The sequence below is a fragment of the Spinacia oleracea genome, chromosome 1, assembly GCF_020520425.1.
Source record: "Spinacia oleracea cultivar Varoflay chromosome 1, BTI_SOV_V1, whole genome shotgun sequence".
In the NCBI taxonomy this organism is placed as follows: Eukaryota; Viridiplantae; Streptophyta; class Magnoliopsida; order Caryophyllales; family Amaranthaceae; genus Spinacia; species Spinacia oleracea.
Window position 1 is genome coordinate 74,246,564 of NC_079487.1, and position 20,697 is coordinate 74,267,260.

Consider the following 20,697-nt stretch of genomic DNA (forward strand, 5'->3'; position numbering starts at 1 on the left):
TCAGAATAGGGGCAATTGGGTGAATTGGAAACTTGGCTAACGGCGGACTAACGGCCCGTTATTAGAAAGGGTATGTTGAGTATTTGTACGAATTGTGAGGGGTATTTTATGAATTATTGAAACTTGATGGGCGTTTGGTGAATTATGGCAAAACTCGAGGGCATTTCATGAAATTTCCGAATTTTCTATTACTTTTCTCAACTAAGTCAAATATGAAATGAACCATTTGTTGAATATTACTCTCAAGCTCATATTAATTTGGTAGATGGACTCCAAATAACTCCAAAATTAATTAAAGCTTGGGAATAGGGGGGCGAGAATTACAAGTAAAATTAGGGGGGAAAGCTCAAGAGAAAAAGCCGACGTCGGAGGATGTGATTCGCGTCTTGTCGTTGTCGTTGTTGCTCAACTCGGTATTCACATCTGCTGGAAATCAGGGTCTTGCCGTTGCGGCATCGGTAGAGAAGTAGTGAGTGGATTTACCAGAGACTTTGAAAAATATGGAGTTTGGGAAGGAGGAAGCGACGCATGTATAAGATTGGGAATGAGGGTTTGTTTTTTTTATTTTTTTCTTATAAACCTAATATTGGTTGGTTGTGCTATACTTCATAATTCATAAAGGCATGTGGTGCTAATATTAAGATGGTAATATGTGTTCCTATTCAATCGGCCAAATAAAATTGGCTTTTATGATTACACTATATTTTTTATCCAAAAAATTACGGATTTTTCATGAAATACCCCCGAGTTTTAGCATAATTCACCAAACGCCCATCAACTTTCAGAAATACATAAAATGCCCCTCACAAATGACTTAATAGCCAAGATACCCTTACTAATGACTTGTCGTTAGTCCGCCGTTAGTCCTCCGTTAGCCTAGTTTCATAATTTACCAAATACCCCTATTTTAATACTTATTTCACCAAATACCCTTATTCTGAAAAATAATTCACCAAATACCCATAACTTAAAACTACCAATTTTGATGTTCAAAGGGTAGGTTTTTTGTTTGAAAATTAGCTGTTGCTTATTGTTTGTTTATAAATACCCCTTCTTGACTGTTTATTGTAGCTTAGACATTGTTTTGTTGATTTCATATCATTTGTGTCATGTGTTTTCTTTCAAAATCATCATCCACACCCTATGAATCCACATATGTAAGAGTCCCAAACTATCACACAAATGATGGAGAACTGAAGATACTCATCGGTTTTAAGACAAATTAAGGGATGAAGGTTTTATAAAATATTTAGACTATAGATAATAGATGTATATGACGACAAACTTGTCAGGTAGTCTCTAGTAGAACCGTACCATGCATCTTCCCAATTTTGCTACAGGGATCACATAAATCTATGTAATAAGCTGCAAATACTAATTTAATCACATAAAGTGTAGTTAAGGTTGATAAAGACACTACTAGAAAAAAGGCTTAAAAAACCGGATAAAATAGGTCTAAGAGACCGGAAAAAGTACGGTGCCTAGGTAGTAGGTCTCTTTGCATAAGAAACCAGACTTGTGGCCCGGTCTCCTAGATTAAGCAAAGGGACCAGATTATGTCAAATGTCTGGTTTCTTTGATAGTTTCAAGAGCGGATTATTTTGAAGGCTAAGAAACCGAAGTTTTTGGAAACTAGGTATCTTTGACAATATCTAGGGAAACCGAAGTTTTTGGAAAGTAGGTAACTTTGATCATATCTAAGAAACCGAATTTGTATGATTTTATTTTTATAATAACCGAATATGTATGATAATTGGTTTATTTTAATTTATTTTTATTCAGGAAAATTACAGGCGAACAACATGTTCATAATTGTTGTTTTGCCAATGGATATACGGTTAAACAATGGATTGCAATGAATCAATGCCAAACAATAATTCTAGAATCCCATCGATTTAAACAACAATTCATTTAAATAATTGATAAAAGAACAAACAAATCGAAGAAACCCAAAAAAGAAAAACGAAGCAATCGGAAAAATAATTTACCGAAGTTACAGAAATTAGTCATACCCAAACATACAACTATATAGGAAATTAATCAAATTAACACCAAAGCTGGATAAATTGCATCCCCGTATTGTAATTTTGGGGTTTTGAGCAGTTAAGAAAGAAAAAGAGACTCGAGATTTAGCGTTGCATATGATCAATTAATTATAACTCAGCCGCCATTCTTTCGGTGAACCGCTCGAACGAGTCTGCTCAAGTATGAGTGTCGTCGGCAGCCGGACTAGGCTTGGTATGCCTGCTCAAGGAACTAAAACAATATCCCCGATGATTCAGGTGCGTGTAGGGAGGCTAGAGATAGTTTCACGGTTCCGATTCTCACAAGCCAGCCGTCACAGATCTGCAAACAAACTATTCACGTTGAGAGAAAAAATTTAGATTATATTAAGTGAAGGTAGACGATCAATTGAAAATGGTAGATTAAGATTTAAGAGAGAAAGAAATCATATTTTTATTACGGGAGAGGAAGTGTGAATCATTAGATATTTAGAGAGGATGAAAATGTGAAATTGGAAAATATATAACCGTCCACTAAGTCTCCAACAAAATTTAAAGCTAATTAAAATATAATTCACTTTTTTATTTTCTAGAAAAATGCAAAGATACCTTATCTTGAGCAATCGGTTCTTTGTACCTTATCTCCAGCCCTGCTATATCTCACTATTATAAATAAATATTAAAATAAAATCTAAGAAACCACATTTTAGTGATATAAGGTTCCTTATTTTTCTTATAAGAAACCATATATCTCTCGTGTAAGGTTTCCTTAACTAAGAAATCGGATTAATGATTTTTATGGTGCCTTATAAATAGTTCCTTAGGCCTTTTTTTTGTAGTAGTGAGAGATCTTTGTATATCTTTGTGTGATATTTACTGTACATCCTAAAAAATCACCGACAACTATTCCAAAGCTAATGTTAGCTAGAACAAATGGAGTACTCGTTAAGAAATATGAGATTTTTATGTGAAAAGACACAATGATGTTATATGGAGCAACATATTGATTGATACAAAATAGTAGTGGCTAATGTTTAGGAACATTTTGTTATGTTTACTTGGTTAATAAAGCATAGGATGCTTAATTAGTTACGAGTATGTCGTTAGTGGTGAGATTATGTAAGCTACTTTTATGTAATCTGATCATGCGAATATCTCCCTGGTTGTTAGGCTTAGTTTGTTATTTTGATTCCTATAAATTGTGGAGCTTTGTATTGAATGGAACACATAATCAATGTTATTATTTTCTTTTCTTACTACGTTTGTTTTAATTAGACTTTGATATTATCATGACTTTAGTGGATCACGAAGGCATTGTGCGAAACGAAAAGGTTCTTACCTCCCAGACTCTTATATACGTGGACTCATAGGCTGTGGATGATGATTTTGAAAGAAAACTCATGACAAAAATGATATGAAATCAACAAAAGAAATGTCTAAGCTACAATAAACAGTCAGAAAAGTGGTATTTATAAGCAAACAATAAGCAACAACTAATTTTTAAATACAAAACCTAGTCGTTGAACATCAAAATTGGTAGTTTTAAGTTATGGGTATTCGGTGAATTATGTTTCAGAATAAGGGTATTTGGTGAAATAGGTATTAAAATAGGGGATTTGATAAATTATGAAACTAGGCTAACGACGGATTAACGGCACGTCATTAGTAAGGGTGTCTTGGGTATAATAAGTCATTTGTGAGGGGCATTTTATGTATTTCTGAAACTTGATGGACGTTTGGTGAATTATGCTAAAACTCGAGGATATTTCATGAAAAATTCGAAAAAATTACTACCTTACGCACACGGTAAAATAACACTAGTGAATTTAAGGTTAAGTGGTTCATTATCAAATGAACCTCTCGAACCAAACCTTAACCGGACTATTTTGTTCGTATACACCCCTTGCTTTAGACAAGGGCCCTGTTCTTCTGAACTTTATTTGGCTGAACTGAACTGAACTTAATGTAGCTGAACTGAACTGAACTGAAATGAACTGAACTGAACTGAACTGAACTTAATGGAGACTGAACCGAACTGAACTGAACTGAACTGAATGTAACTGAATAAATAATAAATAATAAATAATAAATAATAAATAATAAATAATAAATAATAAATAATAAATAATAAATAATAAATAATAAATAATAAATAATAAATAATAAATAATAATAATAAATAATAATAATAATAATAAATAATAAATAATAAATAATAAATAATAAATAATAAATAATAATAATAAATAATAAATAATAAATAATAAATAATAAATAATAAATAATAAATAATAAATAATAAATAATAAATAATAAATAATAAATAATAAATAATAAATAATAAATAATAAATAATAAATAATAAATAATAAATAATAAATAATAAATAATAAATAATAAATAATAAATAATAAATAATAAATAATAAATAATAATAATAAATAATAAATAATAAATAATAAATAATAAATAATAATAATAATAATAAATAATAAATAATAAATAATAAATAATAAATAATAAATAATAAATAATAAATAATAAATAATAAATAATAAATAATAAATAATAAATAATAAATAATAAATAATAAAATAATTAATAATTAATAATTAATAATAAATCATAAATATAATGTTAATATTTATAATAATACTCATAATAATAAATAATAACTACAATAATCATAATTATTTATTAATAACAATAATTACATATAATATTAATATAATAATAGTAATATTTAAGTAATAATAACGATAATAATAATTATTATATAAGTTATAAATGTCAATTTTAATTGCAATATCAAGAATAAAAATAATTACAAAGAAAGATGAATCCGTTCTTTTGAACTGAACTGAATTGAACTGAATGAAGCTGAAGTGAACTGAACTGAACTGACCTTAATGGAGCTGAACTGAACTGAACTGAACTGCAAAAAAGTCCAAAAGAACAGGGCCAAGGACAAACAAAGACGAACCAACAACATCATTATATACTACCTCCGTTTTAGAAAGTTCTTTACGCTTTGGAAAATATGTCCAAAGTATAAGAACTTTGACCGTAAATTCTCACCATTATATACATCAAAACGTTACATGTAAGATCTTGTTAGATTGGTCTTGGGATGTATTTTCAGAATATCAAATTTTTATAATTTTTTCACGTACAAAATTGGATATATTATTAGTTAAATATTGAATTGGAGTTCGTGCAAATAGTAACTGTAAAGATCTTTTTGAAACGGAGGTAGTATTATTTTTATACCAGGTACGTACATTCTTTATCACCATGGTGGTCACAAATACAATCGTCAATGATGTTACATATCTTACCTCCACATAAATTAATACAAGTACAACCGTTTCATACTCTTTCATCACTATTAGCATAAGCATCTTGCTTTTAGGAGACACATCTTCTATATATCATGTGCAAATTAACGTACACACATCAACTCTTCTCTGTTCTCTCTCCTCTCCTCACTCCACTTACCCATAAAAAGAAGTAGAAAAAAAACAGAGAAAAATGATGAATAATTTTGGTGTTTTTTCTGATTTACAAATATTGATTTTAGTTTCTATTTTATGGTGTGGGGTGATAAGTATAATATTTAAGTTTTGTAAGAAAAATATGTGGGTGAAGTCTGAAATACAAAGGAGGAAGCTTAGAAGTTATGGCATCAATGGACCTTCACCTTCTTATTTCCTTGGAAATGTTCCTGAGATGCAGAGGATTCAATCTATGGTCGCTAAGACTTCTTCCCATGATGAAATTGTGGGTCATGATTATACTTGTATCCTCTTTCCTTACTTTGAACAGTGGAGGAATCAATACGGTATGTATTGTTTTACTTTATATATTTTGCGTCAATTATGATACGGCTTACCTAAATTAATTAATGAGTGTCGGAATCTCATTTACATGGTTCAACAATAATATCTTCTATTACACGCCCTCTCAATACATGGAGACAACACGTATAATATAGAGTCACATTTGATTAGCAAGTTAAGTAATTTAATAAAAGGAATATGTAGGAAGAGGATTAGGTTGCTTTTGCCTTTTAACTTTCAAGATAATGCAAGGTTTAGTGCTATACATTTTAGAAGTACAATTGTGATTTTCTCATTAAAAAATCCCGCCTAAATGTTCTAACGTATTTCGTTTTGACAAAATTTGGCAGAAAAATTGTGAAATATGATTTGAATAAGGTTTGAACTTTGAACCCAAAACTTTTTGTGTAAACATTAAAACATTTATTACGACATGACATATTTCATGTTATCATTGTAAAAATAAAAATAAATAAATGTAAATGTTACTAAATTACTAAACGAAATTGTTCCATTAATAAAGGAAAATTTCGTCGTTAAAGGTCAATATTGACCCGTCATAAAAGGGGGTCGTCAATGATGGAAATTTCCATCGTTACCTCGTCATAAAAGGCTTTTGTGACGGTTGTTACCGTCTACCGTCTATATTTAGTTGTTAATCCCGTCACAAAAGGCATTTACAAAGGGATTTTTGGCCCGTCATTAATGACTCAAATTCTAGTAATGAATGTAGTAACTTGGAGTATCGCCCGGGCCCAAAAACTAATTTATTATTATCGGAGTAATACACTAGTTGAGTGATATGATGTTACATGTGTTCTGATAGTCGATTATCAAATGGTGTTTATAAAAAAAAAAGGAAATTTTGATAATGTCGGTCCCAACTATGACCGATTTACTTTAAAAGGTCCCAACTTTTGATTATCTCATAGTGTCCCTACTATATAGAGTCCTTTTCAAAAACAGTCTCTTAGTTAAAATTAAGTGCTATATAACTTATTAAGACTCATATCTCTCATGTAATAATCATATTTTTTTAATTAAATGAATTTAACGGAATAATATGATATTCTTAAATCAACTTAATTAACAGTACGTTTAATTAAGGTAAAGGAACATTCTGGAAAAACACACCTCAAAGTTAAGACCATTCTAGAATAATCTAAAGTTGAGACCTTTTAAAGTGAAGTGCTCATAGTTGGGGCTGTCAGTATCAATTTTTCCTAAAAAAATGGGTTAATGTTTATATCGATGACAATATTCTATGTTTCTATATATTTCTCTTTTTTTTCCTTTTTTGACATAGGCGCAAACATACATAATTGAAGACGATCACATATTCAACAAACTACTATTAGAGCTTTACTAGCTCTTACAAAACAAATTAAATAGTAAAATTTTAAAACCGCAAAGGTAGTGAAAACTTTGATCTTCAGCCATTGACTAATGAAGCCTCATAAAATTTTTACATTCCCATTTTCACTTGGCTCGAAGCAAGCTTGTAGTTGAAAGGAAGTCATTGAAACCCTGTGACACTTGAACGATAAAGAGAGACACGAAATGATAGATAATCCACTCAGATTGAACCAACTAAGACAGTGACCAGATGCCTTCTTGAAAAGGTATATGAAGTCTCTCCTAAAACGGGAGAGACTCAACGTAGTTGACAAACTATAAACCCCCAAAAATTGGGGAGTTGTATTAATATTCGGATTATTTTAGGAGTCACAATTACTATTTTCGGCAGTACTTTTTAGGAGTATGTTTCTTTAATTTTTGTACTGTCAACATGTAACTGCTAAAAAAATACGAAAAGTTTATTGAAATTCATGTGACAATTGCACTTTTGTTGAATTGTCTTAGACTAAAAGAAACTAACATTCAAGTTGAAGGGATTATGTAGTATCATAAGTCAGGCATGTTTCATGGCTACATACAATACGTGATCTTGAAGTTATTATTGAATTTATTTGCAATGACATATCTTGAAAAATGAATTTGTTTTAATATTTTTTATTTGTTCGTGTTTATGAAAAAATATAATTATAGATGTCGACATGCGGTATGACTTCATTGTAATGAAATTTTTTCTTTCATGCTTTAAATAAAAAAGAATTGAAAAATATTATATGAAGTACTAAAATCTAAAAGTTGGGTACGGACGTATTATTTTCCCAATTTAATGTAAAAAAAAGTAAAATAGAACTAATCATTTGTAGAAGTTGATGGCATACAAATTCTTAAAAGTTCCTTGAAAGAAATTGAGGCCGTAGAAAACATGAAAAGCATAGTAGATGAAGATATTTGTAGTATGTGAATGTGATTGGTTCAATCCACATAAGAACATAATAAAGGAGAAAGTGATTATCGTAGTAGAATTATTGATAAGTTATAATAATAAGTGTATGTGTATGGTATAAAATTATACTCCGTAAATATGTGAGTCACTGAGTCGTACTAATAAGCACAAAAAGGCCAAATAAATCCAGATAAGCCATGAATGTCAAGGAAACATGGGAATCTTAGCAATGGATATGACTAAGATATTGCGGTGTACTTGATTGAGAATGAAGTGATTGGCATCAAATATTTAAAAGTAGGCGAAAATATTTTTAGGCAAATTTATAACTCGTCCATGTGAACACTGTTTTTTTTTTTACTTTAATTTATTTCAGGCTTTATTTTTCAGTTCAATTCAATTCAACTTATTATTTACATTAGTTTTTATTTATTATTCTTTTTATATAATTATTATTTGTTATTTATTAAATACTATTATTTATAATAATCATTTACTATTATTTATTTATTTATTTATTATTTCCTTCATTTTTTAATATACACAAGATTTGGACTTTTTACACTATTTACATGTTCTAGTTTGAATATTGTTGTTGTTTTATATATATATGTAAGATGAAACAAGGTAGTAATCATGTGAGATCTTGTTAGATTCGTGTCAATGTTTATTTTCATATTATCAACTTTTTATATCTCTTGCTTAAAGAGAATTAAGATATTGTCAAGGTTGTGCATTGACATGCGTGAAAATGACCAAAATTACGAGTAAAAAAACGAACGAGGAAGTATTTATTATTTTTTCAATTCATTAATATAACCGTCTTATATATCATGTACAACACCAACTTTTTATCAAATAGTTATATATTTAATCAAATAATTACTCAATATGATCAAATAGTTATATTCTACTACAAATAAATATACTCTTCAATTAAAAAGTTTATTTTCTAATAAATAATTATAGTTTATACCAAATACTCTCTCCGTTCTTGAATGTTAGTCCCCTTTCTATGTCGATGTTACTTATACGTTGTATTCATTGTTACTTTTCTTGTTTTACTGCAGTTTATTCAATTTCATGATAACGATTCCTTGTATAAATTATTGTTACTTGACTTTCTATGCTGATGTTACTTATGCATTTTTTTCGTTGTTACTTTTCTGATTTTATTACAGGTTCATGTTAGAGGTTCATTGTATAGACTGGTGTTACTTATACATTGTATTCGCTGTTACTTTTCTTGTTTTATTCTAGTTTATTCAATTTCATGTTAGAGGTTCCTTGTGTCAACTAATGTTACTTGACTTTATATGATGGTGTTACTTATACATTGTATTAGTTGTTACTTTTCTTATTTTATTGCAAGCTCTTCAATGTCATGTTAGAGATTCCTGATATTGACTGGTGTTACTTGATTTCCTATGCTGGTGTTACTTTTATTTATTGCAGCCTTTTCAATTTTATGTTAGAGGTTCTTTGTATAGCCTGATGTTATTTGACTTTCTATGCTGGGGTTACTTATATATTGTATTCGATGTTACTTTTCTTGTTTTATTGTAGTTTCTTCAATTTCATGTTAGAGGTTTCCTGTATAAACTGTTGTTACTTTATTTTCTATGTTGGTGTTACTTTTAGGTTCTGTTGGTCAATGCGGTAGGTCTTAAACGTGTTGGAATTATTTATAAGTGTGAACATGCCACATCATCAACTTAATGGTGGCTGGTCACATAAAAGACTCGAAGATAAAAAAAAAAAAATATTTAAAAAATATATTTTGACGAATTTAACAAGATCTCACATGACTAGAACCAACGCTACGGGACCCAAGCTTTGTTATGGAAATTACTTTCCATTAGCCGGTTCTCCACCCACAACCTTCACAAGCTAGGTTTATTTCTATGTCAAATCATCATTTTATAAATTCCATTCCCAACAAACCTTATGCTAATAAATTAATAATAGAAAAATCTATAGATTTATGTCGGGATCCACATATGACTATTTGAGTATATGCGTAAGGTTGCTAATGTAGCATTAAAAAATATGACTATTTGACTAGAAACTACTATAACTATTTAATAGAAGAGTATAATTAATAATAGTGGAATATAACTATTTGATTAAAAAGTATAACTATTTAATAAGATTTCCGTCTTATATATAAGACCCATCTTATATAAGCTTTTGTAAATATTATTTGGCTTTATTACTTTATGATATGCAAATATGTTTGTTTTAAGTAACCTCCCTTAAAGTGGTTTGTGCTAGCAATACCTCAAAATTAAGAAGCAAATCTCGTTAAAAAGCTCTTATTGCTATGTCCTAAAATTTACGCAACAATATATGAGAAATTGAAAATTCAGTTTTTTTAAAGTACGAATGAAATAGAGTTATTTGGTTGACAAAAACATGAAAAGTCATAGTACTATTTAAAAAGTTCTGGTTCTCGAAAATTGACGAAGTTACTGAATTATATAGTCCTTGATCCCTTCTCTTACTCGAAACAGGTCGAATGTACACATATTCAACAGGAAATAGGCAACACTTGTACGTAAATGATCCAGAATTAGTGCGCGAGATGAGCCAAAGCATGACTTTACATTTGGGTAAGCCAACTTACGTAACCAAAGCACTTGCTCCTATGCTTGGCAATGGAATTTTGAGATCAAATGGTACTCTTTGGGCTCAACAAAGGAAAATCATTGCTGCCCAATTCTTTATGGACAAAGTTAAGGTATGTTTTCTACAGGTTCATTTTCATGTTGATATCTATGTATAATGATTCGGCTTACCTTAATACGAATATCTAGATTATATACTTATATACGTCACACATACAATTATGTTGTGATACCCTTAGGTATACCGTATACACTACTAATGTCCTTAAAAAGAAAAGAACCGTCACGAGTAGAATCCATCCCCCGGTATTACATGCACATCATGCATTGAATATATTTAACATCGTCCAAATTCCTTATACAAAAACCCTTATAAGTTGTATTACGCCTATTATCTCCCCATGTACCCCATTTCTACTTATAAGTTGTATTACACCTATTATCAGAGTTTTTTTTTTGATTTACCACCAAGAAAAATTCAAATTTGTATTTTATCACTTAAAAATCTCAAACTTTTATTTTACCACCTATAAAAAAAAAATCATTTTACCACATTTTATCGACAAAATTAACGACGCCGTTAGTGGGGCATACAAATTAAGTTTCCCCCAATGCTCACTAAAAGAAAATGTACTATTAACGACGGGAAATCCCGTCGCGAAAGGCCGATAATCGTTGATTAACGACGGAATTTCCTGTCGCGAACCCGTCATAAAAGGGGGCCGTCGTTAATAGAAAATCCCAAAATCGTTAACCCGTCGTAAAAGACATTTTGCGACGGTTATTCCCGTCATTGTTTGGTTGTTAGTCCCGTCGCAAAAGACTTTTGCGACGGAATTTTTGACCCGTCGTAATTAGGTTGTCGTTAAAGAAACAAATTCTTGTAGTGTGCGCTTTACCCAATTTATGCGACGTTTTATCTTTACTCTTCCTTCTCTTTCAATTTTTCACCTTCTGCTTTAGCTGTCTTCAATTCTCACCATCCATATTTGTACTTCAAATATCCAAATTAATGAAATTACAAACTTATATTATACAACATGTTTAAAAACGTGTAGATTTTTATAAGGAAAATGCTATATTAGCCGTTGAATTTGGACCAGTAACGATTCCATTAACCTTGATTTTAAAAGGTGGTAAAATAACTTTTTTTTTATCTTTTTTAGGTGGTAAACAAAAGTTTGAGATTTTAAGGTGGTAAAACACGAAAAATCCTTATCATAATTCAGAAATTCAGCTATAAACCATTTCTCTTGTAGAAACTATAACAACTTTTTCCCAACATTAAATGAAGCATATATGACTAGTAATTCAGGAAGGAGTAATTGACTAAAATAGGGTGTCTCTTCACTTTATTCTTTTCTTATGACTTAATTTTCTCGGATCATAAGAAAGATTCAGACCAGGCCAAAAACTAAAAAAATCATAATAAACCATGTGAAGTGAACAAATTCTTTAATGTCGCATTTTTTTTGGTGCGAATGATCCACAAGGATGGGGATGAGAATCGATCCCAGGATCACCTGAAATCGGGATAGAAGCTCTAACCAACTGATCTATCCATCACTCTCGTCTTTAATGTCGCATTGCATGCATGTTATGTACTCCGTACTTAAGTTGTTCATAGAATTAAGAATTGGTTTAATTCAATTGTTTAAAATATCTATCTTAATAATAAAAATGTGGACAGTCAATGATGGGTTTGATGAAAGAGTCAGCCCAAGAAATGTTAGGAAAATGGGAAGCTTGTATTGAAGCCCAAGGTGGGTCAATAGCAGAAGTTAGAGTTGATGAAGATTTAAGGGCTACTTCAGGTGACATGATCTCAAGGGCTTGCTTTGGCACCTCTTATTCTAAAGGCAAGATGGTTTTCTTAAAGCTAAGGACTCTCCAAAAACTCCTCTCCCAACAAAATTTCCTCTTCAAAGTGCCCACAATCAGGTTCGATCCTATGCTTTAATTAATCGGTCCATTAGATGATACTTTGCACTCAGTTAGTCCAAAAGAACAAGACCTTACTTCATTAGTTATACGTGAAACTAGCTCAATATATTTTTTTAGCCTTTCGAGTTCTAATGCACACCAAATTTAATTTATAAACATACTAGCTTACTATTTGTTGATGCACATGCATTAATTAGTGCATAAATGACCAAATTAAGGTACTTTTTCCTTGAGATTAAAACAACATATATACTACGTATATATATATATTTGGTTAATTGGTTTTGGCAGGTTCTTAAACACCAAAGTTCAGAAGGAGGTGAATTCCTTGGAAAAAGAAATAGAGTCACTAATTTGGGAGGCAGTTCAAGAGAGAGTTCAAGAATGCTCTAAGAGATGTTCCTCTGAGAAGGACCTTATGCAATGGATTCTGGAAGGGGCAATGGATGACCCTGATTTGGACAAGGGTTCATCCAAGCAGTTGATTGTTGACAACTGTAAGAACATCTACTTTGCTGGCCACGAATCAACGGCTGTGGCTGCTTCTTGGTGCTTGATGTTGTTGGCATTGCACCCTGAATGGCAACATAACATTAGGGATGAGGTTAATCAATTTTGTGGAGTTAATAATGATGATCGCCATCTTCTTGTTCCTGATGTTGAGACTCTTCTTAAGATGAAATCGGTATTTCCCTTAACCTTATTTCTATGTATACATCACCTAACGAAATTATCTAAGGGTTGTAGGTAGACTTGGTAAAACTGACTCGACTTGAATAAACCGCAGGTGACAATGGTGATTCAAGAAACCCTAAGACTGTACCCACCAGCAGCCTTCATATCAAGGGAAGCACTAGAAGAGTTTCAAATGGGAGATATTGTGGTTCCAAAAGGGGTGTGCATATGGACTTTGATACCCACATTGCATAGAGACCAAGAAATATGGGGTCCTGATGCCAATGAGTTCAAGCCTCAAAGGTTTGCTAATGGAGTTTCCAATGCTTGCAAAGTACCCCAAGCATATCTTCCTTTTGGACTTGGCGCACGATTATGCTTAGGCAAAAACTTTGCCATGGTGCAATTGAAGCTCTTGCTTTGTAATATTGTCTATAGGTTTAGCTTCACTTTGTCCCCTAATTATAGACATTTGCCTGCTTATAGAATGATTGTTGAGCCTAAGCATGGTGTGCATATTCTTATTAAGAGAATATGACAACTTTATTAGCAACAATATGTTTTTCTCAAACTCTTGTTTTCTTAAGCTTTGGCTTCTCTGTAGGTACAATTATAAATAATAAAATGGTTCACCCTTTTAAGGGACCTTTATCTTATAAAGTATTAAAATTACATATTGTTATTGGTCGTTTTGTACGACGTGAGGTCGACGCTGGAACAAGTCATCGCAAGTCAGTCCGTCCTCGGATCCTATTAAGGAAGCAGTCAAGGTTGGTTCCTATATTCAAGGAGCCATCATCTCCACTATATGCTTGTTGGACAAGGTCAAGGAAGCTAGCAAGGATCAAGCAAACGGTTAGAGGAAATCAAGGGATCAGTTGAGAGTATCAAGGGACAACTAACGACATTATTCTGCCTCCTATGCTTGACCTAGTGCTATATAAAGACCATCAGTCTACGATGAGAGGACATCTCCAATCTCCATCCAGAATACCTACGGCTTAACCTAATACTTCTCCGCCAACTACCTAACTTTATCATCTCATTCCCCTAATACCATTTTATTTCCCGTAGCCCATGAGACACAAATAAGAAGAAGCCTTCCTCCACTTAGTTCCACATGGATATTCCACTAAGCATGCCTAATCATTAATCATTGTCATTTACTCCCTGCCTTCTCTTTGATCCATATACTCTCACAAATTAACCTTTCCAATACTGCAAATGCTACGTACGCCATATATATCACTCATAAATACTTACCAACGACTGCCTTTCCCGACGATCCCCTACCCGTTTATCCGTCGTATCGCCTATGCCTTCTCACATTTATGCTTCATTATTAGCTATGTCTACATATACGCAAATAAGCATTGTACTTGTACTCACCTAGGCTATTTATGCCGACAACATAGTGAATTGGTGGACTCATGGCCACCCGCGGTTTTTATCCCTTTCGGGTTTTCCGCGTCACCATCTCTTGTCTCGCCTCTCTTTATTTTCCGCCCTTTATTTCTTGTTATTTATTTGCTATATTTAATCTAGTCGTCTATGTCCCAACCAAAGGTCGTCCATACGAAATTTGGCATAAATAGTTTGGCGCCGTCTGTGGGGAGATGGCTAGATTTATCTTCAAACACATATCCACAAATATTCTCTCAAACACAATATCCGACCCACTTGGGTTCACCAATAAATTTGTCGTCAGGCTATGGATTGTTGTCATACTTTGTCGCCACCATGAGAGAGCTACGTCAGGGCACATGTCATCAACATGACAGGTGTCGTCGACGGGTCAGGCGTCGTCGACGGTCAGGTGTCGTCGACGGTCAGGTGTCGTCGACGGATCAGGTGTCGTCGACCGGTCAGGAGTCACCGACGGGTCAGGTGTCGTCGACGGTCAGGTGTCGTCGACGGTCAGGTGTCGTCGACGGGTCAGGTGTCGTCGAAGGTCAAGCGTCATCGACGGGTCAGGTGTCGTCGACGGGTCAGGTGTCGTCGCCAGGCTCGTTAGTCAATGGAATATGGAATGACGTCAGGGTACATGTCGTCGTCAGATCAGGTGTCGACATCAGCAGGTGTCATCGCTAGAAGTGACGCGTCTGAGTGGTCGAATTCAACCTAGATAATGCATATCGTGACAACAACGACACCAACGCTTGATGACATCGAAAATAGGTACTAATATTTATAATATTCAACTCTAATCGTTTGGCCTCGTTTTCGAATACGTGACAGGTTTCGGTCTAGACGTCACGGACCATCATGCAGATGTCACCACAAACAAGATACAATATGAGTTGTCTCGTACCTTGATAAGATCTCGAGACGATTTGATCACTTGACGTCGCGAGAAGTATGGTATAAAACTCAACCCCAGTGATTTTAATTTAAACTAATATTGTTTCTAGTCCTTGTTGTCACTAAAACAGATGCGAACACGTGACGTCATCCACCAATGACATGACGTCAACATAGTTTCGTCCGACGTCACCTCCACATCAGTCGACGACGTCTCCAAAAACGAAGGCGACAAATGGAGATTCAACAACAAATTGTCGGCAATACTAGATTTTGTGGCTAACTTCAGTCCAAGTATCAAATAGGAGAACTTGTAGTTGTCCTGAAGTCGCCACAGGGGAGCATATAGTATACTCTATCTCATTTAATTTTCATATACTATACTTGATTTTCTTTTTATATAGTATACTTTGCTTGTTTTAATTTCCAAAAGCACTTTGAAATATATGCTATACGTTGTTATCCTACCTTTTGTACTAACATCGTCACCACTTGTCGTTTGATCATGTCGTGTCGCCAAGTATTGTCTTGTCTACAGGTATTGACGTGTCGCTTGGCTAGGTCATGAGTACATCAGGGGACCGACGTTAGAATGCAGGTGACAAGGTACTGTCTTGTCTATAGGTACTGACGTGTCGCTTGGCAAGGTCGTGAGTAAAGCAGGCGACCAACGTTAGAAGTGTTACACGAGGTCACGACACGACATGAGGTCACGACGATACAACATGACGCCACGACAGCAGGACGCGACCATTCTGGTTACCCCTATGACGACAAGAAGTTTCTCGGCGTTAAACATGGTACGTAGAAGTGATTGTCGAACATCTTTATTTTAACAATATATTTCTTCGTAAGTTCTCCAACAGATCGTTGATTGATACATGAATATCAATGGGGGCTAAAGGTACGAACATACTTTCGAAGTGAGTTATATTTTATTTATAATATACACGTATTGTCGCTGCCACGTACATCGCAGATCGTGAGGGTCATCAACACAATCGAATGGTATGAGTGACTCAATTCATTTATTAGTGACGTCAAAATTTTATAAACTAACACCTCATATCCTATTGAAATTTTCTCATATATCATCCGTGATAACTATTTTTCATTTACTAACGACATGCCGCGACTATACGCGTTAGTATGTATATTAATGACAACATATTACCTTGATCATGACGGTATGCCCCGACGCCACGAGATGGCAATGACCGATGACACGACGCCACCAGACTACCGAGAAAGCTAAGGAAATCAGAATGTCGAATAATCATCATCAATGACCATGATGACACATGAGTAACTTCTAAACTATTTTTCACACACTTTCTCATTTCAATTCATTCATTGTTGTTCTCTTGTATTAATATGTCTCGTATTCAACGTTCATCAAGTTAACTAATAAATTTTTGCATCGCACCATGAATGTCTCAATTTTTCTAATGACTAAACCATTTTATCAAATCGTTTTGAGGTAATTTGACTTGACAGGACGTTTAGAGGTTGCATCATGCTGGCACGCATGTACGAAGTCAAATATAAACGAACGTCATCATATCTGTGGCCGACTTCAGTCATGATATCTTCCTAAAGCCGCCACAGGGGGGCAAGATAGTACATACTCCCGTTCAGTTTAATATACTTGTTACAACTTTGAAATTTAACTGACGATGTGATACAATTTATTTTCATGATGATCTTGTCGTAAGATTTTGGTAACAGGTACGACGCTAAGACAAATGTACGGACACTGGGGCTAAACCACTATCACATGTCGAAATAGGCGGATAAAGAGAAGTCATTGGGTTTCCCAAAGACGACAAGTGATAAGACGTCAACCGATTAACAAGAAAGGTAATTTATAAAGAGTTCACATGTATTTGAATTTACGACATATTGTAATGTAAGTTTGTCAAATGATTTTACCAAAGACGTTAAGAAAAAGTCCACTTAAGACAGTATAAGGAATTCACATTAACCATATGCTCCTTCTTGTGCCACATTGCGAGGATCAACCAATAAGTCGACCAACGTTGGAATGGATAGTGTCAAGACCAGCGATGCGTCAATCTCATTCAACGTGACGGGACGACGCCAGATGTGACGACGATGATACAAGCGATGACAATGATCTCAGGAACGAAAACAAGATCGGCGACGAGAGGTGCCACGACATCAGGAGAATGCTGTTGATTGTAGAATCGTCATCAAGGGACAGTCAGCGACACGACGTAATTTCGTTACACGAGCCCATATTAAGTAATATCTAACACTTACTTCGTGCGTTAATTAATTTATTACATTTTTCACTACACTGCGATTAAAGTTCAATTTCAATTTTTGTCATCTGTCGCTTTGAATATCTCTTTCCAAACGCAATTATATTATATTTATGTTTCATCTTATTTGTTTGAAAACCAACACTAACATCGCATCAAGCAAACGTCCACCTCTACCTTTTGTATTTTCTACGGATCACTTCTTAACGATATCACCAACGGCAACAGCAGCGAACGACGTCATCAGAAGACGACATCAACAAACGACGCCGTAAAATACAAGCGACGACGCCTCCAAGGTCACGACCCTTAAACTAATTGGATCCCAACGATGACATGTCGCTTCTAAGCGCGACTACTACAGACGACCCAGGTACTATTTATGCGCACATAACTTCGTTCTTTGAGTACCTCACAGGTGACATCTATTTCACAGCGAACAGCAGAGACAGCGTAAAAGCTATCGACATGTATGCACCCCCGACGCTTGTCCAAACGCCTAACCAATCGCCAAATACAAAATAGAAAAACACATGTCTTTCCCCCTCAACACTGACGAAAAACAAAGCAAGCCCAGAATGCTCAAAACCTACTTAAATTGCTGTTCTACAAATCCCATAGGCTAAAGTCTTATGCCATAGACTACACCATCAAAACATCTTATCCCTTGTCCTCATGTTATAGGAAACCTCACAACCCTTCGAATCTTCTTGACATTCGTCATAAGGTTGCTTCAAATCATTCACTCCATTCACCTATAACTTCAACTTAGTCTCCTGCTACCTACCCTCACACGACATTACATCCGACTAAAATAATTCGACATTATGCCCAATCGACGCAACTTCCTTCTCTAAATTCTTCGCATGACTACGAACAAACGAAAAGGCTTATATCGCCTGCATACGATAGATGTCACACAACAGCGACAATAGAGGCACGCCTGTAAACATCAGATGACCGACTGAGATACAACAGTTGGGCATGGCGCCTGTAAACATTAGACGACAGACTAAGATACAATCGTTGGCCATGACGCCTCTAAACATCAGACGACAGACTAAGATACAACAGTTGGCCATGACGCCTGTAAACATCAGAAGACAGACTAAGATACAACAGTTGGCCATGACGCCTGTAAACATCAAACGACGGACTAAGGTACAATGGTTGGCCGTGACGCCCGCAAATATCAAACGACAGACGAAGATACAAAAGTTGGCCATGACGCTAGATACCTAACTAACGTTGTGTCTTAACATATATGTTTTCGCACAGGTTTTTTGAGAATTACATTCTGTTGTCTCACGCTCGTTAAGAGGAACGATTCTTTCACAAGATGTCAGGTTTACGTCTAATTAAGCTAAGGACACCAACGCCAACATGAAGACGCCAATATACGCATGATGACATCAAGTGCTGTCAAAAATCATGGATGACACCAAGTTGCGACGCCACTGATCAAGATTAAGTATGGAAGACGACGGACAAGACGAAGACAATGACAGATTAGCATCGACATCAAATGAACGCGGTGACAGACTTTGAAGATTATTTTCCTAACTTTCGACTCCCTACAATTAGGAAAATGGGGGCTATTGTTATTGGTCGTTTTGTACGACGTGAGGTCGACGCTGGAACAAGTCATCGCAAGTCAGTCCGTCCTCGGATCCTATTAAGGAAGCAATCAAGGTTGGTTCCTATATTCAAGGAGCCATCATCTCCACTATATGCTTGTTGGACAAGGTCAAGGAAGCTAGCAAGGATCAAGCAAACGGTTAGAGGAAATCAAGGGATCAGTTGAGAGTATCAAGGGACAACTAACGACATTATTCTGCCTCCTATGCTTGACCTAGTGCTATATAAAGACCATCAGTCTACGATGAGAGGACATCTCCAATCTCCATCCAGAATACCTACGGCTTAACCTAATACTTCTCCGCCAACTACCTAACTTTATCATCTCATTCCCCTAATACCATTTTATTTCCCGTAGCCCATGAGACACAAATAAGAAGAAGCCTTCCTCCACTTAGTTCCACATGGATATTCCACTAAGCATGCCTAATCATTAATCATTGTCATTTACTCCCTGCCCTCTCTTTGATCCATATACTCTCACAAATTAACCTTTCCAATACTGCAAATGCTACGTACGCCATATATATCACTCATAAATACTTACCAACGACTGCCTTTCCCGACGATCCCCTACCCGTTTATCCGTCGTATCGCCTATGCCTTCTCACATTTATGCTTCATTATTAGCTATGTCTACATATACGCAAATAAGCATTGTACTTGTACTCACCTAGGCTATTTATGCCGACAACATAGTGGATTGGTGGACTCATGGCCACCCGCGGTTTTTATCCCTTTCGGGTTTTCCGCGTCACCATCTCTTGTCGCGCCTCTCTTTATTTTCCGCCCTTTATTTCTTGTTATTTATTTGCTATATTTAATCTAGTCGTCTATGTCCCAACCAAAGGTCGTCCATACGAAATTTGACATAAACACATATTTAAAAAGAACATTAACAAATGTCTCAAGTATGCCAAAGTTTCATTGTAATAAAAGTTGCTTGATAAGATCTGTAGCATCACCTTCCTGTGAAGTTCCTTAAATTAAAAGAAAATTAATTGTCATCATTATTCCAGAAATTCAAAGGTGAAATGCATAAATCCTCAAGAGTCAAGACACATCTATTTTGTACTATTGCCTACT

The 20,697-nt window shown here is 34.4% G+C and overlaps 1 protein-coding gene and 2 long non-coding RNA genes across 3 annotated transcripts; 2 read left to right on the plus strand and 1 right to left on the minus strand.

Moving 5' to 3' along the window:
• Window positions 1-1,890: 1,890 nt before the first annotated feature.
• Window positions 1,891-3,169, minus strand: LOC110778371 (uncharacterized). The gene is made up of 2 exons (XR_008925969.1): window positions 2,613-3,169; window positions 1,891-2,357 (listed from the first exon to the last, which is right to left on the minus strand). It is a non-coding gene; the product is annotated as an uncharacterized lncRNA (long non-coding RNA).
• A 2,225-nt stretch (window positions 3,170-5,394) lies between these two features.
• LOC110778373 (cytochrome P450 714A1) lies at window positions 5,395-14,038 on the plus strand. Its single transcript, XM_021982929.2, has 5 exons — window positions 5,395-5,844; window positions 10,655-10,881; window positions 12,459-12,709; window positions 13,004-13,397; window positions 13,500-14,038. The coding sequence occupies exons 1-5, from the start codon at window positions 5,535-5,537 to the stop codon at window positions 13,923-13,925; spliced, it is 1,608 nt and encodes a 535-aa protein (XP_021838621.1). The 5' UTR covers window positions 5,395-5,534; the 3' UTR covers window positions 13,926-14,038.
• A 2,589-nt stretch (window positions 14,039-16,627) lies between these two features.
• LOC130465946 (uncharacterized) lies at window positions 16,628-17,949 on the plus strand. The gene is made up of 2 exons (XR_008925970.1): window positions 16,628-16,993; window positions 17,186-17,949. It is a non-coding gene; the product is annotated as an uncharacterized lncRNA (long non-coding RNA).
• The last annotated feature ends 2,748 nt before the right edge of the window (window positions 17,950-20,697 follow it).